This window comes from Apodemus sylvaticus, chromosome 19 (assembly GCF_947179515.1).
Source record: "Apodemus sylvaticus chromosome 19, mApoSyl1.1, whole genome shotgun sequence".
Classification (NCBI taxonomy): domain Eukaryota; kingdom Metazoa; phylum Chordata; class Mammalia; order Rodentia; family Muridae; genus Apodemus; species Apodemus sylvaticus.
This window is the reverse complement of record NC_067490.1, coordinates 3020408-3042498: the sequence shown is the minus strand read 5'-3', so window position 1 is coordinate 3042498 and position 22091 is coordinate 3020408. Positions and strand designations below refer to the sequence as shown.

General features: G+C 54.3%; 1 protein-coding gene across 40 annotated transcripts in view; it reads right to left on the bottom strand.

The window, feature by feature from the left end:
- Positions 1–22091, bottom strand: part of Tnxb (tenascin XB) — a 62698-nt gene that overhangs the window by 26256 nt on the left and 14351 nt on the right. For 25 of the 40 annotated variants that reach the window (XM_052164364.1, XM_052164365.1, XM_052164361.1 and 22 more), the window contains exons 5-18: positions 18263–18419; positions 17871–18134; positions 16370–17098; positions 14654–15022; positions 13292–13585; positions 11466–11756; positions 10758–11048; positions 8616–8948; positions 8011–8337; positions 7231–7521; positions 4667–4981; positions 3233–3520; positions 2788–3096; positions 662–982 (exon numbers count right to left, since the gene is read on the bottom strand). In XM_052164364.1, coding sequence (XP_052020324.1) covers positions 662–982; positions 2788–3096; positions 3233–3520; positions 4667–4981; positions 7231–7521; positions 8011–8337; positions 8616–8948; positions 10758–11048; positions 11466–11756; positions 13292–13585; positions 14654–15022; positions 16370–17098; positions 17871–18134; positions 18263–18419 — 4579 coding nt within the window. The remainder of the gene's footprint in view (positions 1–661; positions 983–2787; positions 3097–3232; positions 3521–4666; positions 4982–7230; positions 7522–8010; positions 8338–8615; positions 8949–10757; positions 11049–11465; positions 11757–13291; positions 13586–14653; positions 15023–16369; positions 17099–17870; positions 18135–18262; positions 18420–22091) is intronic. The other 15 variants (XM_052164373.1, XM_052164371.1, XM_052164368.1 and 12 more) reach the window with 7 other exon arrangements.

Sequence of the window (22091 nt, the reverse complement as noted above, 5' to 3'; positions counted from 1 at the left end):
GCAGCCAACCATTGGACTGAGCACAGGGTCCCCAATGGAGGATCTAGAGAAAGGACCAAAGGAGCCACAGGGGTTTTCATCCCCATAGAAGGACCAACAATATGAACCAACCAGTACCCCCAAAGCTCCCAGGGTCTAAACCACCAACCGAAGAGTACACATGGAGGGACCCATGACTCCAGCTGCATATGGAGCAGAGAATGGCCTTGTCAGACATCAATGGGAGGAGAGGCCTTTGGTCCTGTGACTGTTCGATGCCCCAGTGTAGGGGAATGCCAGGACAGGGAAGCAAGAGTGGGTAGGTTGGTGAGCAGGGGGAGGGGTGAGGGAATAGGGTATTTTTGGAGCAGAAACCAGGAAAGGAGATAGCATTTGCAATGTAAATAAAGAAAATACCTATTTTTTTTTTTTAAATAAAGGCCAGAATTAAGAGTTGCTCTTGGGCCAGGCGTGGTGGCGCACGCCTGTAATCCCAGCACTTGGGAGGCAGAGACAGGCAAATTTCTGAGTACGAGGCCAGCCTGGTCTACAGAGTGAGTTCCAGGACAGCCAGGGCTACACAGAGAAACCCTGTCTCGAAAAAAGCAAAAAAGCAAAAAAAAAAAAAAAAAAAAAAAAAAAAAAAAAAAAAAGAAAGGAAAAAAAAGTTTCTCTCACTTACCTGTCAGGGCCTCAATTTGAGCAGGGCCTACACGCTGCCCGTCATGGAAGCCATACAGGGTTACCAGGTATCTATGGTCAGATTCCAGGCCAGTAAGGGTGATGTCACTCTGGTCTCCCTCTGTACTGACCACTGTGAGTCGCCCATCTCTGTCAGTGTACTGGACCTCGAAGGAGTTAAATTCTCCCTCAGTCACTTCCCAGGAGAGATGAAGGCTGTCAGGCGTAGCTTCCTCCACTCTCAGCTCCCCAAGGCGGGGCACAGCTGCGGGAGTTGAAGTTGTGGGGACCTCTGTCCAAGCTTCTGTTGTTTCTCTGGGGTCTGGTGCAGAGACATGGAGAGAAGGTGGCCGCTCTTCAGTTGCGGAACTGATATGTTGAAGAGGCGTGGGGGAGAGGAGGGAGGACAGCTAAGAGGAAGGAGGGAGGGAGGCAGGGGCTGAGGGTTGGCAAAAGCACTTGAAGTAAAAGATGCTGTGTCTGGAATAGTTCCAGAATGAGATGCAGAAAGGCAACCTGTAGGACAGAAAGCTGCTCAGTGGCTGCCAGGGCCTGGGGAGGTGAGGACAAAGAGGGCCTCGTAAGCTCCTAGCAGGAATGAAGCCATCCCAGTGGGACCTTGTGCCTGTCCAAGGACCGTCAGGCCATCTAAACAAACTCCACTGGCCCATGTCAAGTTGCACAGGAATCCCATGGGGGAAGGGCTAAAGCTTGGTACCAGTCAGAGAGGAAACATGTTTCTTGGAAGGAGGTTTCACACGACTGTGGGACTATGACAATTCATCAGCCCACCATGCAGGTACCATGGGTGGGACCACCTCCTGCCTGTATATACATATACACATATATGTAAGCTGCTTACATATATGTATATGTGTATGTGTAATATGTATGTGTAGGTAGATGATGTGTATGTGTATGTATATGATGCATATGTGTAGGTGTATCTATACGTGTATGTGTATATATATGATATATATGTATATGTATATGATGCATATGTATATGGTATATGTGTATGTATATGTATATGATGTATGTGTATGATGTATATGTATATGGTGTATGTGCATGTATATGATGTATATGACATATATGTATATGTGTATCTATATGTGTATGTGTATATATATGATATTTATGTATATGTATATGATGTATGATGTATATGTATATGGTGTATGTGTACGTATATGATGTATATGACATATATGTGTATGTGTATCTATACGTGTATATGTATATATATGATATATATGTATATGATGCATATGATATGTTATATGTGTATGTATATGTATATGATGTATGTGTATGATGTATATGTATATGGTGTATGTGTATGTATATGATGTATATGACATATATGTGTATGTGTATCTATACATGTATGTGTATATATATATGATATATGTGTATATGTATATGATATATATGTATATGGTATATGTGTATGTATATGTATATGATGTATGTGTATATGGTATATGTGTATGTATATGTATATGATGTATATGTGTATGTGTAATTATGTGTGTATATATATGATATATATGTATATATATGATATATATGTATATGGTGTATGTGTATATGTATATGGTGTATGTGTGTATGTATATGATATATATGATGTATATGTGTATGTATATGTCCATTTAATCCTAAACCTCATGCCAAGACTTCAAAGATGGGCTTGAGGGGTTCACTCTTTGCTCCTCTTCCCAACATGGCCACAGTGAATAAATCTCTTTGTTCTGACTTGTCTGTTTCTTTGGCCTACTGAGGTAGCCGGGCCCTGAACGGATCATGGATACAGCGGGGAGGGAAGTTCTTTGTGCCTCGCTGAACGATTGTTCTGTGACTTATACATTTGCCAAAGCCCGTTTGGTACTATATGTAAATTATGCCTCAGTAAAACCTCCTCAAAAAGAAGTGGGTCCGGCCAGGCAGTGGTGGCGCACGCCTGTAATCCCAGCACTCTGGGAGGCAGAGGCAAATGGATTTCTGAGTTCGAGACCAGCCTGGTCTACAGAGTGAGTTCTGTATACAGAGAAACCCTGTCTCGAAAAAAAGAAAAAAGAAAAAAAAAAGAAGTGGGTCTGTTAGGTGGCCTGTCACACTCACCGGTCACAGCAATGACGGAAAGGGGACCCACACGCTTGCTGTCTCGAAGGCCGTAGAGAAGCAGCTTGTACCTGCGGCCTGGGTCTAGACCAGAGACTCGAACCTCTCTTTGGCTGCCGTCCACGGGCACTGCCTGGGACTGGCCATCCCTGTCCTTGTACTGGACCACAAAGGAGTCAAACTGGCCCTCAGAGACTGTCCAGGAGAGGTCCACGGAGTTTTGAGTCACGCTGGTCACCCGCAGTTCCTCTCCCAGTCGAGGTTTTGTGGGGTGCTTTTCTCCAGTGTTGTCCACAGAATTCATGGGCTCTGAGATGGGGACAGAGACAGGACATAGCTCAGCTGGACATGGCTGTGACCTTGAAGGGCAGGGCAGGGAAAGGAGAGGTCGTTGCCACAACAACGGCCTTCTGCCCTTCACCCTGTGGGGGCGGGGAAACCTCACCTGTGGTGCCCTCTGCGGTGAGGGGGCCAAAGCGCTTCTTCCCCAGAAGCCCATAGAGGAGGAATCTGTACTTGCGGCCAGCAGCCAGGGCTGTGACAGTGGCCGCGTGCTCTTGGCCCTTTACTGGCACAGCACGGGGCCCACTTTTGTCCTTGAACTGGACCACAAAAGAGTCAAAGCGGCCCTCGGGGACCGTCCAGGACAGGCGCAGAGAGTCTGTGGTAGGATCTGTCACCCACAGCTCCCCAAGGCGGGGAGGGGCCCCTGGGCTGGCGTCATCTCGGGCAGCTGACACAGAGAAACGTTCTTGTGTTTATTTTTTTCCCCAAAAAACGATTCTTTGACCACCTCCCACCAGCGCTGGAAAAATCCAGAGTGGCCCAAGTGGTCAGTGCTCCCATCAGCCTCCTCCCCACTCCCTCATCCAGTCAGAGCCTCCTTCACTTGACCCCTGTGGGGATGGGTCTTCTGTCCTGACTCAACCCCGTCAACACACACCCCAACCTCCTTCCTCATCTTGTTCCCGCTGACAAGAGACTCTCTCTCTATCCCTTAGTGACTTCTCTTTCCACAGGGACAGCTCACTGTGGCAATGCTCTCTGTCTAGTTTTCTTCTCAGAGGCCCCGGCTGAGTGACCTGACTGGTCCCTGGGGAATTCCTAGAGGGGAGAGGCTTGTCGTGGGAGACATGGGAGACAAGAGTAAGTGGGGGAGGCTACAGGGATGCCACAGGGGTTAAGTGTGGCCCAGCTTCCTGTTTTCTTTCTCATCTGAGTCAGACCGTCAACTCCACAGGGTTTAGAGGAGGCATGGGACTGACCCCATGGTGACATGCTGTGGGGACTGGTATTGGGGCGACACATAAGAAAACTCAAACAGAGAAGGAATCCCATGACTGTCAAAGGAGCCAACTTGGGAAGGTGCTGGCCCGCTGCCCTCCTGGACAGCAAAGCCACTGACGGAATTGTTATTGCAAGAGAGACTTCTGGCAGTGGGGAAGCCCAGGGGGCAGAGGAGGGCCTGGACCAAACCCCAAGAAAGGGCCCAGCTGGGCAGGCTTTCTCTGGTTTCCATTTTCCCAGGCTCAAAGAACTCAAGAGAGGAAGGGGAGCCTCTCCTGGAGGTGGATGTGGGGGCAGAGGAATGGGAGTCAGGGTGGGGGCTGACGGTCTCAGACTGGGTGATAGGAGGGTCTCCTGATCAGTTCATTCCTCCCCAAGAGGCCCCAGGTCCCCCCTGCCCATCTCCCAGTGAAGGCCCAGCACGCAGAACAAATGGAAGGAAGAGAGAAGATCTGAGAACCCGCCTCTGCTGGGTCTCTAACTGCTTTGGACTGGTTGACAAACAGAAAATGTGGCCAGCAGGAAACCCAAACACTTCAGGGAAGGCCAGCGCCTCAGGGACGGCTCAGGCCAGGCCTCGCACAGTCCTCACCTGTCTTTGCCTCTACAGAAACCTGGCTGCGCCGTTTCCCGTCTTGGACCCCGAAGAGCAGGAACTTGTACTTGCGGGAGGGCTCCAGGCCTGGGACAGTGACCTCGCGTTGGTCTGCCGCCACAGACACCACCTGAGGCTGGCCATCCCTATCTTTGTACTGGACGGCAAAGGAGTCGAATTCACCCTCAGGGACAGTCCACGAGAGGCCCACAGAGTCTGGGGTCACATCTGTCACGGTTAGTTCCTCGAGCCGTGGCTCTAGGGGCAGCTTGGAGGCCTCAGTGGCTGGAACTGCTGCTGGTAAGAGGGGGTCTAGAATGAGAGGAGAACACATCCGAGGTCCTGGAGGCGAGACCTGGTTCTGCCTGTCTTGGGAGCTACCACTAAAGGAGGGGAGAGTTTCCTCTTAATCTTCAGTAGCCTGTAACAGCCTAGTCTTCCATGATCAGCATGGTATCAGCAGCCCCTGGGAGTCTCACCGACAGAAAGGCGTGCTTTCCCGCGACCTTAGAGTGACTCAGAAACATCAAAGCATTGTTTGTACTTTATATGAGCTGACAAAGTCCAGGTATGGCCAAGTCATAGATCAGACAGTAAATGCTTTGATAATGGCACATTGGTCTCTGAGTATTCACAACATGACTCCAAGGATCCCAAGTCCAAGGATGCTTAATCCTGTCATATAGGACGACAGTCTGCATATTCTGAAAACTTTAACTCTCCTAATAACTTACCATGCCCAGTGCAAGGCAAATACTATGAAAGTGGTTGATAACTACAAATGAGCATATATGCACATGTTCGTGTGTGCAGATAAACATGCAAGTGTGTGTGCATGTGGTAATTTGTGTGTGTGTGTAAGCCTGCACACATGTATCCATGTTCATGCATGTGTAGTTGAGCATACATATGTGTGATCATGTGTTCAGATGATCATGCAAGTATGTGTATGTATGTTCAGGTGTGTGCAGGTAAGCATGCATGTATTTGTGTGTTCATGTGTGTACAGCTAAGCCTGTATACATGTGTATGTTCATGTGTGTGCAGGTAATCCTATATGTATGTGTATGTGTGTTCATGTGTGTGCAGGTAAGCATGCATGTATGTGTGTGTTCATGTGTATACACCTAAGCCTGTATGCATGTATGTTCATATGTGTGCAGATAAGCCATGTGTGTGTGTTCATTTGTTGCAAGTGAACATGCATGTGTATGATCATGTATACAGATGTGTGCAAGTATGTATGTGTGTGTGTTCATGTGTGTGCAGACAAGCAAGCATGCTTGTATCTGTGTTCATGAGTGCAGAGGTGAACATGTATGTATTTGTGTGCTCATGTATGTGCAGGTGGGCATTCATGTGTGTGTGTGTACCTGTAGAGGCCTTTGGTGCTGTTCCTGAGTGGCTGTCTACCTTGTTTTCTTCTGAGACACAGTTCCTCACTAGAGCTTGCTGTTTAGGCGAGGCTGGCTCTCCAGTGAGTCACAAGGATTTTTCCTATTTCTGCCCCATTCCACCCCCACCCAGTGCTGGGATTACAAGTACTTTCCACCGTGCCCAGCACCTTTCATGGGTTCTGAGGGTCTGACCTCAGGCCCTTCTGTTGGTACTAATACCAAATGATCCGTCTCCCTGGTCAAGAGAAAGGATATTTTTTCTGGGTTTGGAGAAATGGCTCAGTGGGTGAAGGCCCTGAACGTGACAGTCTGACTTCAATCCCTGAGATGGGCTGTGGGCACTGACTCCGTCAAGCTGTTCTCTGACTTCCAGTCATGCTGTGACCTGTCAGCATCTATACATGCGAACGTGCCCGAGCATGTGTGCACAACACATGAAAGGAAGGGTTGTGTTTTTTGTATATCTTCTGCCCACAGCTGCCTGTGCACCCTGAAGGTGTGGAATGCTGGCTACATCAGTCTGAGCAGGGTCCTTCACAACCATAGAAACTCTGTTTTCTAGCTGTTACTGCAGCAGTGTTCTGAGAGAGGTTAGGGACTCCTCTCGATGCCTGGAAGAAATGAGCAGAAGAAGGAGAGGCGACAGCGACAGCGGGAGCTCAGGGAGGGGTGGCTTCCCTGAGGGGAGCAGTGGGATTGGACCTGAAGGGGCTGTGACTTGGACAGGCACCCAGGACCTTGGAGGGGTTCTGCTGCTTGACCCCAGTGAAGAGGACAGGAACGGGATGGCGGGGTGGCGATCACAAGTCACAGTTGGGTTGTCAAGAGAAGGGGGAAGGAAACAAAACAGCTGTGTCTAGTCAAAGAAAGGGGGGACAAGGGAGGGATAGAGGGAGGGAAGGAGTGAGGGAGGGAGACCAAATGGGAGGCAGGGTCAGGGCTGGAGTCAGATAGGGAAGCCACTGAGGGTGGGAAGGTTCCAGTCTTGGGGAGAAGCCAAAGGTTTGGAGACTTGGATGTCTGTGAGTCTGGAGCAAGGCCCGTAAGGTCACTGATACAGAGACTGAGGGATGACGGACAGGAGTCACAGGCAACGCTAGGAAAGGGTTTTGCGGAAGGGCTTTATGTACCCAGGGATAAGGGCTGCCCTGCTCCGTCACTCACCTGTCATTGCTGACACAGAGAGGGGGCCCACACGTTGTCTGCCATGTAGCCCGTAGAAGTCCATCTTGTATATTCTCGCAGGGTCCAGGTCAAGGATGGTGACCTCGCGCCGCTCTGCGGCCACAGGCACCTCCTGGGGCCGCCCATCCCTGTCCTGGTACTGGACCAGGAAGGAGTCAAACTGTCCCTCAGGAACCATCCACGAGAGGCTCATGGAGTGGGGGGTTACGCCAGTCACTGTCAACTCCTCCAGGCGGGGCTCAAGGGGGGTCTCTTCTTCTGGTTGTGGGTCTGAGACAGAAATGGTCTGCTAAAATGGCCCTAGGAGTGCTGTGCACAAAACCGCATCCATCAGCAACACCCATCTGCCAAGAAGACCCACCAGCAAGCTGGTGGGTGTGGCGCCAGCAAGATGGCCCGGCTGCTAAAGTCAAGCGAGACTGAGAACCCAAGTTCCATCCCAGAAGCCATGGAAAGACACAACCAGACCCACAGAGAACTGTCCTATATAGATAGATGTACATGCGCCATGACACACACACAGCAAATACAGTAGTAACAACATATATGCACATCTGGATTCACCAAGTCCTTGCCAGCTGTCAGCCTGGGCTTACTGGGAAGGGGTTTACAACAAGGGTGATAGAAGCCCTGCTTCTCGCTGACTTGCTCTGCCTAGGCCTTCCCAAGGAAGCAAGCTACTGTGAATGCTCGACAACTAGAGAGCCCCCGGCCATGGGGCACCGGACTCGGCAGGAAGCAGATCCTGGCAACACTCACCGGTCACGCCCACGGTGGACACGGGGCCCACGCGACGCCCCCCGTGGACCCCATACAGGTTCATCTTGTACTTGCGCCCAGGATCCAGGTCTCTCACGATGGCCTCCCTCTCCTGGCCTCCGACACGCACTAGCTGGGGCCGCCCATCACTGTCCTTGTACTGCACAGTGAAGGAGTCAAAGTCTCCCTGGGGGACGGTCCAGGAGAGGCTCAGGGAGTCTGGGGAGTTTCCTGTCACTGTCAGCTGTCCCAGGAGCGGCTCCTCCTCGGTGGGCTCTGGGGCCTCGGTGCTGGGCTCTGTGGGGCTCAGGGGCTCTTCCTCTGCAGCTGAGAAGGGGACAGAGAGGTGAGCAGGGTCACCCGCAGGTGTCCTTGGCTTGTGAGGGGGAAGAAAAGGAAACTATGGCTACCAGGGAGGTCCCCCTCTCAGGGTCTGATGTCCCTGGTCCTCTGACAGCTGGCCAACATGCCCAAGCTCCTAGGTTAGCTGAGGGAACCTGGACAGTGCTGGCACAGGAAAGGCCCTCATCCCCACCATGTCAGTCACCATGGAGCTGAGGTCACCTCCTCTTGAGATTTACCTGAGGCTCCCACAGTGCACTCACCCGTCACCCCCGTGACAGACACGGGGCCCACACGCTGACCGCTGTGGATGCCGTACAGGTTCATCTTGTACTTGTGGTCTGGCTCCAGGCCGGAGATGGTGACCTGGTCCTCGTGCCCTGGCACCCGCACCACCTTGGGCTGCCCATCCCCGTTCTTGTACTGGATCACAAACTGGTCAAACTGTCCCTCGGGGACTGTCCAGGAGAGGCTCAGGGAGTCGGGGGTGGCGTCTGTCACGGTCAGCTCTCCCAGGAGTGGCTTCTTGGGAGTCTCTGGGACCTCTGTGCTGGGCTCTGTGGGGCTAGGGGGCTGGTCTACAATGTCTGGAGGGGCTGAGAGAAGAGATCAGAGTCTCAGGCATTAACGGTGGCTGGCTTGTCCACAGGGTACCAAAGCACATCACTGTGTGTGCTCCGCCATTGAAGGCTTAGTGCTCCCGTGGCCTCTGCATCCACCATCTGTTCCCTGGCACATCACAAACTGAGCCACTGCTGCCAGCGGTGTCGAAGACACCAAGAGAACGTGGCCACAGAGACTGCAGCGGCAGTCACAGACCCTGTATGGGTGCGCCTTAGGTTCCCGCATATATGCTGTGTTTGCTTAGCTTGGTGTTCTTGTGGGACTCCTGACAATGGGGGTGGGGCATCCATGACTCTTTCGTCTGCTCTTGGGACACTTTTCGTCCTATCAGGTTGCCTCACCCAGCCTTGATGTGAGGGGTTTGCGCCTGGCCTTTTTGTAACTTGTTACACCATGTTTGGTTGAGATCCCTGGAAAGTCTGCTCTCCCCCCCCCCCCTTTTTAAAGAGGGTGTCAGATCTCATTACAGATGGTTGTGAGCCACCATGTGGTTGCTGGGATTTGGACTCAGGACTTCCTGGAGAGCAGTCAGTGCTCTTAACGGCTGAGCCACCTCTCCAGCCTGAAAGCCTGCTCTTTGCTGGGGGGAAATGAAGGAGTGGATCTGGGGGAAAGGGGAAGTGGGGGGCTGTTGGGAGACATGGAGGGAGGGGAAACTGTGGTCAGGATGTAACTCAGGAGAAGAATAAATAAAAATAATAATAGCATAATAAAAATACATGTAAGCCCCTAGGGCCCTCTGGGTAGCCTGCTCCTTCTGTGCACCAGGCCCTTCCGCCTCTAAGGAATGCATCACTGAGGCAGAGCCCCTGGTTGCCTGCAGCGGTTCCATGGAGGGACTGTGGGTACAAGGGACAGGGAGCAGACAAGAGGCAAGCCGTAACAGTGATGTTAGTTGGGGACATGAGGAGCAGCGAGAAGGCGGGCGCCGGGGAGGCAGGGGTGCTGCCCCCAACCCAGCCGTTTGCACATGGTTGCTCTGAGCAGGAGCCAACTCTAATTATTTATTCAGTTGTAGTCAAGGTCTTACTGTGCAGCCCAGGCTATCTTGGGACTCAACAATCCTCCTGCCTCAGCTGTGATTACAGGCACGTCTTACCGTGCCTGGCTTGAACTTAAGTAACTTAACAGCCCTGTGGGGGTCGCTATCAGGACCCCCACTTGGCAGAAGGGAAGGTGGGAACTGTGGGGTTAAGTGACTGGCCCAAGGTCCTATGGGTAGCGGGTCATGAAGCCAGCACTGAGAGCCAGCCAGTTGCGTCCTAAGTACACGTTCTGCTTGGTAGCGTGACTTGTCCTGCAGAAGGCGATGGGCTGGGTGCATGGGGAAACGGGATAGATGAGACCTGGGGCCAGCCTGACTGGGGCAATGGGAATGAGGTCTAAAGGAGCCCTTTCCCCGTGTGCAGAGGCTGGGATGACATGTCCCCTGCGTTTGCTACCCTTGCCCAAAGCAGCAGCTTTGGTGAGGGTGCAGGGGTGGCTAGCAGAAATACCGGAAACCGAATCAGGCTCGGAGTTCAGTACAAGCTGCAGTAAACTGTGGCTGAAGAAGAGGCTGTCTGGGGAGGGTGTATCGCAGTAGAGGGGTTCAACAGTCTGAATGGGGAAAATGAACTTGGAAGCAGTCTGAGGAGCTGGGGCCTGGGATGTGGGGGCAGAAGGACTGCCCAGGAGGAAGGAGGCAGAGGCCTCCACAGAAAGGGAAGGCCGGTGCTGGAGCAGGCCCCGCGTGAGGCTTGGGGCCAGCCTCGAAGGGAGCGTGTGGGGTTCTGACTCACCCGTTTTGGCCACTACAGACACCGGCCCCACACGCTGCCTGCCACGAAGCCCGTAGAGGTTCATCTTATACTTCCTGTTGGACTCCAGGCCGGGGACAGTGACCTCATTCTCATCCCCCTCGATTGGCACGCTCTGGGGCTGGCCCTGTGCATCCTTGTAAAGGATCACAAAGGAGTCGAAGGGGCCCCGGGCCACTGTCCAGGACAGGCGCAGAGAGTCTGGGGTCACACCGGTCACAGTCAGCTCACCGAGGCGGGACGGCTCTGAGGGCTCCTCCTTTGTCTCTGCGGCTGTAAGTAATGGAGAATCATGAGCCAGGTGCAGAACTGTCAACCTGGGATGGGGGCTCAGATTTGGGCCTCAGGGTTCAGCACTCTTAACTGTGAGTGCTAAAGCCCTGGGGAGTGGGGCACAGCCAGACTATGACACACCTCCTGGGCTTTAGAGAGCACACTGAATGGGATTGAAGGGGCCTAGCTATGCAGAGGAAGCTGGCTGCCCCTCAGCCCGGGAACAGGGCCAAGGTGTTGGGATCAGCCATTTTGCTCCATTTGGGAGGCTCAGCTGGCTCCTGGCTGAGGGTGTGTGTGTGTGGAGAGAGAGAGAGAGAACGAGAGAGAGGGGGGGGAGAGGGAGAGGGAGAGGAAGAGAGAAAGAGAGCACAAGAAGAGGTCACATGACAAACAGCTTAGGTGGCAGTCACTCACCAGTCGTGCCATCAGCAGTGAGCGGCCCGTACCGCTTCTTATTGGCAATCCCAAACAGAGTGAACCTGTACTTGTGATTGGGGTCCAGTGGGGAGATCACCACTGAGCGATCGGGTCCCTCCACAGGTACCACGTGGGGCTGGCCTTCCTTGTCTCTGTACTGGACCACGAAGGAGTCAAACTGGCCTCCAAGAACAGTCCAGGAGAGGTGCAGTGAGTGTGGGGTGGGGTCTGTCACCCATAGCTCGCCCAGGCGGGGTGGGGATCCTGGGTCAGGGTCACTCTGAAGCACTAGGAAGAGGGAGCAGAGAAAGGGGGTCATGGGAGAAAGGAGTCCTGTGCAGTGGGTGCGCTCCACCAAGCTGTGAGCTCCATCAGGGGCTGTGCCTGGTTACAAGAAGCAGAGATGCCTTCTAAATGGCCCGGCACATAGTGTCACAGTGGCTACTCCTGGCTGAGGGAAAGAGGCTCCAAAAGGGGAGGGGTATCCCTACCCCCATCCCCCACCCCGCCGTTCCACATCTGTGCAGCCAGGGAAATCTCCCGCAGGCAACCTTCCCATTTCCAACTTAACTTCTAGCTAGTTTCTCCTCCAAGACATAACATCCTTGGGGTGTGTCATTGTGGGAAAACCCTTACTGGATCCTCCTCTTTGGGGTACCCACTCACCTGATCTGCTCTATCCCTGGCTGCACCCACTTTCTGAGTGTATCTGTTTCTATCTCCCATCTTGGCACGGTTCCCAGAGGACTCCATAATTTTCTGTACCCCATAACCTTCACCAGGCAGCTCCGGGTAACCCGCCGTTGCTAAGCCCCATGAACCCTTGAGAGTCCTAACTCACTCCTGCGGACTCTGACTCACCGCCGGCCACACCCTGTTTCCTAACATCTGGGACACTACCCTGCTGTTACTCTGCCTCTGCTCCCCTCAGATGCTCTCTGCTCCCCACAGCTACCGGGACTCAGTGTAACCCCGAGGTCTGCCCGTCTCTGTCCGGTGCCTTCTGTCTGTCTGTCTGTATTCTGTCTGTCCCTCATTTCTTCTTGCCTGTGACATAGTGGCTGCTGCAAGGATCTGTGTCCGTTCAAGAATGCCCTGAGCTCACTGGCTCTGGAAACACATGGAAGGTTCCCCCAGTGTCTCAGCCTCCACTGCTCCCCACCTGATGCTGCCTAGGGGACAGAAGTGGCTGGTCCAGGGACGTGGGGCTAGCCTGGACCTCCGGGCTCTCCTCCCACTGTCACCCTCCAGGCTAGCATCAGCCACCAGTCTCAACAGCTGTTGGCTCCCTTCCCTAGCATGCCCCTGCAGCAGACACAGTGCTATTTGTGACATCATCATTTCACTATTATCTCCCCCCCCCTTTTTTTTTTCAAAACAGGGTTCCTCTGTGTAGTCCTGGCAGTCCTGGAACTCACTCGGTAGACCAGGCTGGCCTCAGACTCAGAAATCCACCTGCCTCTGCCTCCTAAGTGCTGGGATTACAGGCATGCGCCACCACTGCCTGGCTTCACTATTGCCCTTAAAGGCTCTCAGAGATTCCTTGGGGTCCCCCAATCATGTTGAGGTCATCTCATACAGAGCCCCGAGACTGCGCCCTTCAGCACCCCACACATTCTGCTCTCTAGCCCGAAGAGTGCTGTCCATTCTCTGGTCACCCTGCCCTCCACCTCACCTACTTCCTTGCCCTGCCGCCCTCCACTGCTCTCCCTTCGGGATTTAACACAGCTGCCATGGGCCACAGACATCTCCTGGACCCCACAACACTGGGCACCCCATTTCCACACGGTACAGAGTGCAGGGCTGGGTGGGCTGTCACTCACAGATCTTGGCTTCAGCCATCAGGGGACCATGCCTCTTCTTGCCGACGAGTCCATACAGGATAAATTTGTACTTGCGTCCTGGTTCTAACCCCGTGACGGGTGCCGAACGCTGGGGCCCCTCCACGGGTATCACCCGGGGTCCGTCTTTGTCCTTGTACTGGATCAGGAAGGAGTCAAACTCCCCCTCTGGGACAGTCCAGTGCAGGAGTAGGGAGTCAGAGGTCAGGCCTGTCACTGTCAGCTCACCCAGGCATGGCAGGACTGATGGCTTCCCAGGCTGCTCCTCGGCCCTGTCTGGGGTGTGGGGATGAAAGCAAAGCATGCTGGGACAACCATTCCCCTTCACCCTGTCTCTACCCTCTGCTCTGCCTCATTCAGCCTATCCCAGCCCCTTCTGGGAAGGAGACATTTTCTCTAAGTCTCTGTCCCCTCTTCATGTCTCTACCCTGGTACCCTAAGACTTTAAGGAGAGTTTCAAGTCCCTTTGTGGTTTGATGGTTTCCAGCCTCCCCACTGCTGCTACAGAGCGGTCTTCAGGCTCCCTAGCCCCTGAGCTGCGCTCTTCCTTGCTACCCTGTCCCAGTAGTCAACTTGTTCTAGAACTGGGCCAAGAGTCAACCATCCTAGTCCCAACCGGAGAGCCGAGGCAGGGTGTGATGGTGGCATCCCAGGCCTTGTTCTTCCCTACCTATCTCTAAAGTCTGGATGGCAGTGGATACCCCGGCCACACCACACACACACACACACATATACACACGCACACACACATATATACACGCACGCACATACACACATGCGCACACATACATACATGTGCACACACACATATACATACACATGTGTGTACACATACACATACATACATGTGCACACACACATATATACGTGCATACACATACACACACACACACACACACACACATTCACACACACACACACATGCGCGCGCACAAAGACTTTATCCCAGGTGATTAAAAAAAAAGAAAACTGAGCAATGCAACCACAGGTGTGGTCCCTAGGAGAAAATACATCTGAGGGCCCCATGCTGGGACCAGAGCTTCATCTGCCTTGGACCCTACAGGCCAGGGCATAGCAGAGGGATAACCAGGAAGTGAGGCACACATAGGCCTCCTGGACAGGTCACCGTGCCACCTCAGACTCCGTAGACTGTCATTGTGATGCCTTCTCTGGCCGCCTCCCCTCTGATCGCTTACTCTTTTCTTTCTCCTTTGCTTTCTCTTATCTTTCAATCAGGCCTGGCCTTCACTGGCACCTTAAGTCCTGTCCTATCTCTAGAGCCCTGAGAAGGCCTAGCTCCTCCCCCAATCTCAGGGCACAGCTCCGACAGAGGCCAGAATGTACCCATAATGCCTTGGTAGGTGATAGGAACAGAGGGCTTGCCCCCAGGGGTGATCCCATGGAGGAATAGCTTGTAGGGGGCTCCGGGAGGGGGTGGGGGCACCAGAGCCTGCTGGACGTCTCCTGGTAGCAGTTCTTCATGCGCCCAGGGCCCCTCGGCCACCTGCATGCGCAGCTGGAAGTGGGCAAAGCTGTCGGGCTGGGCAGTCCAGGCCACGCGGAGGCGGCCTGCCTTGTCTCTGCCCAGCACCTTCAACTCTCCCAGCGGGTGGTGCTCCAGGATCAGGATAGGGGCCTGGGCCCCTTGGGTCGTAGAGGGGCCCGAGGGAGGAGGCTCATCAGTCGCCTCCAAGAGGCCAGAGGGTAAGGACCCTGGGAAGGAGCAGAGTGGGTAAGAAACAAACGGACAGACAGACAAACAGGAGAGTGGAGCGTGAGATCAGGAAGGGCACCCCCAGTCCCCGAGTGTGCCCCCAGCCTCTGAGGGCTAGAAGGCTTCCCTCCCCCTCGCCCCTCCCAAGCTGCTCCTCAGCCTCCTTCTTCCCATATTTGGCCGATTCCCCCAAATGGAGTCCTCCCCATGGAGTTCATTCCGGAGCAGCCAGGCCTGGCTTAGGCAGGCAGTGACAGATAAAACCTGCTGTCCCTCCCTGCTAGAGGCTTCCCAGACGTCACGCTCCAAATGTTCACCACCCCGCGCCCCCCTGGAATCTCTCCACCTTCCATTAGTGCTGGAGTGAGAAGCCTGCAAGAAAGGAGGGGCTGTGTTGTTAGGAGGAAAGGGGCGGAGCGCAAACGGGGTGCGAGGGTGGACGGAGGTCCACTTCCTGTGGCATCTGGGCCCTATGGAGGAAGAACAGGTCCACCCCGACCCTGCAGCCACAAAGCACCCTGTCCCTGGGCCAGGCATCAGTCCTGTGGGAGAAACCAGCCGGAAGGGAAGCCAAAGTCTGGGAAAGCGGTTCAGGAAACCCCGTGGTTTCACCTCCCACCATCCACGCGCGGCCCCGATGGCTTTCAAGGCCACCCCTCAAGCCGGTCTGCTACATCCAGTCAAGGTCATAGCCAGTTTGTGGGAAATAACCACAGACCGCAGGCACCAGGCACTCGTTGCAGTGAGTCAGAGTGGGAATCTCTGGTTTCAATCCCACCCACCGAAACTGCAGCCGCCACAGCTTGGCCTTCCACCGCCTGCACAGGAGGCGTCTTAACCGCAGGTCAGCTCCAAGTGCAGCCAACCACAAGACTCTAAACTTGTTCTAAATATTATGAGATGGTACTTTTGTGGTTTTAGGGGTTCTTTTCTCCAATTAGAAAAAAAAAAAAGAAACCAAACTCAAGTGCAATGTTCTTGAGTATGAACTTTGCAGACAATATCGTGCCACTGTGTCAAGATGCTGGACTTGCCTGGCCATAGCAGGCACCGCCAAAGAGCTTGGGAACCCCGTGTGAGCCAGGGAACGTCACAAACCTGGTCGATTTGGCTTTGATTATCCTCAGGTGGATGCCGGGACCCTGGGATGGGGTAGGTTTTTGTGACAGGGGAGAGCTGCTTTCTGGGGTAGTGCCCTGCAGCCTGGGCCAGGTTGGCTGGGAGGTGGAAGGGCGTGGTGAGGGGTGGAGGCCTAAGCGGTGAGCTAGCAGGAATAAGCAGGTATGATCCTGAAGGCCCGAGACGCGGACAGGGGGTGGCCAGTCCAGCGACCCAGCCCACACTACCTGTGGTGGTGGTGGTGGTGGTGGTGGTGATGAAGGCGTAGGACTTGGAAGTCTGCCCTGCCCGTACCCCGTGGACCTCCACGTGGTAAGTAGTGTCAGGCCTGAGGTTGGGTAAGCGGACAGTGCGCTCCGAACCATCCACAGTCAGCTCCCCGCTGGGGCCCTTGGCCGGTGGCAGTGGCCGCCAGCGCAACACCACACGCTCGAACTGACCCCGGAGCCCGTCCAAGGACACAATCAGCGAGCCGTCGGCTGCACTGCCCAGCACCTCCGGTTTCGGGTGGCGCGCTGCAGTCACCGGGTGTGCACCATCAGATGCTGGTCCCAATGCACCCTGGTCCGAGTCCCGCTTCCTGGTGCTCTGGGTGGAACTAGTGGTGGGGTGAGGGTGACGTGGCTGGGATGCTGGGGCACCGGCTGTTTGATGGCGTTTCAAGAACTCATGGATGTGACGCGCCACTGACGCGTAAGTCTGGTTGGCGCGCAGTGGGTAGCCGTGGGTTCGCAAGTGGCGCTCCAGGTCCTGTACTGTGCCACGGAAGCGGCCCAGTTCAGCCGTCAGGTTACCCCACGGCCGTCGGGGAGGCTGGGGCAGGCTCGGCCGGAGATGCCACTCCTTCTCGCCCCTCTCTGGGGGCGGCAAGGGCCGGGAGGGCCGCGGAGGCCGGGGACGGGGGTTGGGGGGCGGGACTGGGGGGTGCACCTCCGGGTAACTGTAGTGGCCTGGTGCTGCCAAGCGAGAAAGGGGGAAGGAACAGCAGGTCAGTGTCAGGGTCTCCCCCACCGCACAGCTCTGTTCCCCCAACCAGGGGCGAGGCCTCTTCCCTGAGCCTCAGTCCCACCTAGAAAGAGAAATTAATGTCCCCAGGCCCCACCCTCTCCTTTGCCTTCCAAGCCCGCCACTGTTGGTGCCCTAGAAAGAAAGGAAGAAAAAAGCCAGCAGGTGGGGCGTGTATCTGACAAGAGAACAGGAAAGGGCGAGGAAAAACGTGAGCTACGCCGTACAGGGTGTCACCAGGTTCCAGGAAAAGCAAAGAAAGATCCATCTGGGTGTCTGCTAAGAAACCTTGAGTGTTGGTAGGAAGTGAATGCTATGAGACCCAGCCCCAGGCCACCCCAGTCCAAAAGTCAGCAGGACCATAACCTGCGACTGCTCTAGTACCCGAATCACACTACCCACTTCGTATCTAAATTGGGATAAGAGCCACCGTCTCCTGGGTGGATCACAGCATCTTCTGTATAAGGCTTCCTTCCCAGGGGGTGGTCCCACAGTCTAACCTGCAAGCTTCCTTTAAGACCCCAAGCACTAAGGGCTGTCCCCCGTCCTCCCCTTCCCCCCCCCCCCCCCCCCCCCCCGTTGCCTACAGAGCAAGGCTGTAGCAGGTGCTCTGAGATGGCCACAGCCATCTCTGACCCTCCATCCTGGGTACCCAAGGAAAGGACTTCCCAACCTCAGAAACCGGGCTCTTCCCTAACACCCGGAATGCCAGGACCACCGTACCTGTATTCGCCCTGATAGAAGCTGGGTAGCTGACTGCATGGCCTCTTTCTGCGGTGACAGTCACCACGTACTCCACGCCTGGCATCAGGTCGGTTAGCTGAGTCCTGTCTGCCTCAGGGGGGACTTCCAGACGCACCCTTTGGTTGCCAGCACTGACATAGGACACCACAAATCGGTCCACCTCAGCCTGGGGGCGCAGCCAGCTGAGGTCCAGTGTGGTCGGGGTCACAGCCACCACCCGGAGGTCCTGAGGACCGTCGATCACTAGTGGGGTCAGACAGAAGAGGGCTCCTCGTGAATCCTCCTTCTGCTTTGGTATAGACCCCACCCCAAGCCAGTTCCCAGCTGCCCGTCAAGTCCAGAAATCTTGCCCCCACAGCCCCAGCTCTCACTGGTAGTGATGGTCTTAGAGGCAGGAGGACCCCAGCCAGTCCCTCGCAGAGCACGAACAGTGACCTGGTAGTCCTGACCAGGAGCCAGTCCTCGCTGGTCATAGGCTGAGGCAGAGCCAGGCACCCGAGCTGTGAATGGTGGACTCGCCCCCTCCGTCTGCAAGAGAGTTCTGGGTGTGTGAGAGCTGGCACTCACTCGGTCCCCTGTCCCCAGTCTCATGGTGTCAGCATCAGGCTGTGTGGGACTTGACCCTCTATACTAGCAGGGGAGCCGAGAAGACTAGAGCCTCACCCTGGCCAGCAGATTCTCTCTGTGGCTATGTCTGTCAGCTCACTCAACGACAGATGGGGACTCAGAAGGAGCCTGAGAGGAGGTGTGCACAACAGGAAGCTGGCCTGCAGAGAACCTAAGCCCCCAGCACCCACATGGGGCAGCTCCGAACCACGTGCAACTCTAGCTCCCCCATGGGCTCCTCGGACGCCTGTACTCAACGTGCGCACACCCACACACAAACACACACAGACACACTGTTATACATAAAATAATTTTCTTCAGAAAGCTGGGCCTGGTGGATGTGGTGGCTCACAATTTAATCCCAGCACTTGGGAGGCAGAGGCAGGGGGATTTCTGAGTTTGAGGCCAGCCTGGTCTACAGAGTGAGTTCCAGGATAGCCAGGGCTACACAGAGAAACCCTGTCTCGAAAAACAGAAGCAAAACAAAAACAGAAGAAGGAAGAGGAGGAGCAGGAGGAGGAGGAAGGGGAAGAGAAGAGGAGGAGGAGGAAGAGGAGGACAAGGAGCAGCAGCAGCAACAACTACCCCTCCTCCCACCAGCACCAGAGTTGAGTCCCCAGCACCCACAGGAGTTGCTCACAATCGCCTGTAACTCTAGCACCAGGGTCTGATGCCCTTTTCTGTCCTCGGTGGACACCTAGGCACACATGTGCATACGCATTTGTACATACACAGACAAAATAAATCTTTTGTTGGTATTGTTTTGCTTTACTTTTTTTTTTGATACAGGGCCTCACTATTTCACCCTGGCTGTCCCAGAACTCACTCTATAGACCAGGCTAGCCTCAAATTCAGAAATCCACCTGCCTCTGCCTCCCAAGTGCTGGGTTTACAGGCGTGCACCACCACCGCCCTGCTAAATAGATCTTTAAAAATATAAAAACCAGAGAAAGTGCTGCAGTGTCTCAGGCTCTGCTCTCATGGTCAGTCCCTGCTCATTTGCCAGATTTTTCACCTGACTCAGGGTCCCTCTGGTCCCCTTGGTGGCCCCAGATACCTAAACCTGTTTTATTTGTTTGTTTGTTTGTTTATGCATATGAGTACGCTGTCTTCAGACACCCCAGAAGAGGCCATCGGATCTCATTACGGATGGTTGTGAGCCACCATGTGGTTGCTGGGATTTGAACTCAGGACCTCTGGAAGAGCAGTCAGTGCTCCTAACCACTGAGTCATCTCTCCAGCCCCCTAAACATGTTCTTTCAGAACAGAGGAGGCACAGCAGAGACGTCCTGCATCCCTACTCTTCCTGGCTCTTCCAGCTAGCAGGGCTGCTTGTGTGTGACTTGGGTGTCCCCTTCTTGTCTCTTCAGCGGCCTTGTACCCCCCTTAAATCAAGGCTCACCTGCTCAGAGCTCCATTAGTACATTTCCTGAGTGCTGTTACACCCAGAACCATACCCTGTGCCGGAGATTCAAATAATAAGACACCATCCCTGTCCCGGCTGGGCTGGACATAACCTAGTAGCCAGGTGTAGACCTCTCCCTTCCCAGTCTCAAAGTGTGGCAAATGCTCACAAGAACACAAGCTCTCCTTTGGGGCGTGTGTTTAAAGTTATGAGGGGGCTGGTGAGATGGCTCAGCAGTTAAGAGCACTGACTGTTCTTCTGAAGGTTCTGAGTTCAAATCCCGGCAACCACATGGTGGCTCACAATCATCTGTAATGGAATCTGACACCTTCTACTGGTGTGTCTGAAGACAGCTACAGTGTACTTACATATAAAAATAAATGAATCTTTAAAAAAAAAAAAAAGCTATGAGATTCTGTAGGGTGGCCCTGCGGGCTCCTGGAGGCCCAGCTGCTGGGGAGGCGGGAGGGCTGGCTGCCTGTGAGCCTTCTAACAACCCTGCATCTCCTGGGGCTGCCTAGCAAGGGCAGCTGCTGCTAGGGACAAGCTGTACTGCTGAGCTCTGCTGGCCACAGCTAGGGACGCCTCCATTTAGCCAGATGGGACTGGAAATTTTGAAAGGCACTGTCCTAAACCAAGAAAGCATAGTAAAAACCGAAGTACAAAACCAGATGAGAAGCCACGTGGAGATTCCTGGGTGAGGATGGACTGAAGCTCTGTCCCTGTTTTCTGGGTGGAAACGTTGCCCTGGGTTCGGAGGATCCCGCCCCCTCTGCGAGGCTTCAGGACAGCCTTCACGCAGCACCTACGACACCCTCCCACCTCCTGGAACCTGCCTGGCTGTCACTTCCAATCTGCCCCTCCTTCTATAGTATGTCCACGTCTAGATCTCCCACCTCGACAACCCCATCCTGAGTTCTTCTTTCTTTGCATCCACCTCTATATCTTGGTCCCTCTCACAACACAGCCTTGGAAGTCCCCCTGCCAGCCTCACCCACACTGCCCAGCCCCATCACACGGGTGTGAAGCTGGCACTCTGGCCAGATGCTGGCGGCTGGCACTGCTCCCTGGTGAAGTTTCCTCCCCACCGATGGTGACTGGCAACCTTTAACTGGTTCTCAGTGTCAGCCTCATGGCCCAGCTTGGACCATACCAGTGAGGACCTCATTTTCATCTCTCCTCACACAGGAGACTGAGGAAAAGTCCTCCAAGGCCCAGGTCTGAGCTCCAGGGAGCAGTTGGCACAGCCCACCTGCGGGCTTCGGAGAACACTCTGACAAGGGGCACCCAAGGGTCTCTAACTCAGTGTTCACAGACTCACTCCCGTCACAGACTCTCTCACATCTTGTAGAAGACAGGGGGCAGTTGGAGCTTGAGGCCATGAGCATGAATTTTTGTTCCAATGGGTTCCTGCCCCACCCCCACAGCCCTTCCTCAGATCTTGAGGTGGAGGAAGCATCTGAGAGCCACGGAGTCACCGTGATCCACAGGCACAGGCGGGAGGGCTAGTCCTAAGTTCTGAGCAGTGTGCACTTGGCCAGGAATAGCAGAGAGAGCTGCGAGAGAAGCGTTTCTAGGGGGGCGGGGTGGGGTGGGGGGAGAAGCTGGCAGAAACGAGGGAGCAAGCTGAGAGGGAGAAGGCAGAAGGATGACAGGGAACTGTAGAATAGGCTCTGTGGAAGCCTCAGGGCCAACCAAGTGTCACCACAGCGCTAATAAAGCAGGGCTGAGGACCGAGCTCGGGCAGAGGGTCTCATTAACGTACAGCTTCACAGAGGACCTGGAAGGGTCCCATCCTAGAGCAGGAGTGGGGGTGGGGGTGGGAGTGGGGGGGAGGCCTGGCACACATCACCACACACCACCCTGTTCAGAGCAAAGGCAAAAGCTACCACACCCCTTCTCGACAACACCCAAAGACGTGGCTTTGTGAGTTAGGAGCCCGAGACAACAGGGCCTGAGGGCTTCTCTTATCTCAACTGCTTATTTTATTTCTCCTTCCCCTGAAGGTTCATAGGAAAATTCCTTCTGAAAGTCCCACCCTCCTGATCAGAGCTATGTAAATAAAGTACTCAAATCTCGGAGTAGAACTCTCCATAAAGTGTCAGCGCACTTGTTTTCCTGTCTCGGGGCCAGCTACAGTTTGCTCCACTTGCCAAATTCTTGTCTCCTGATTAAATTATTTTTATATA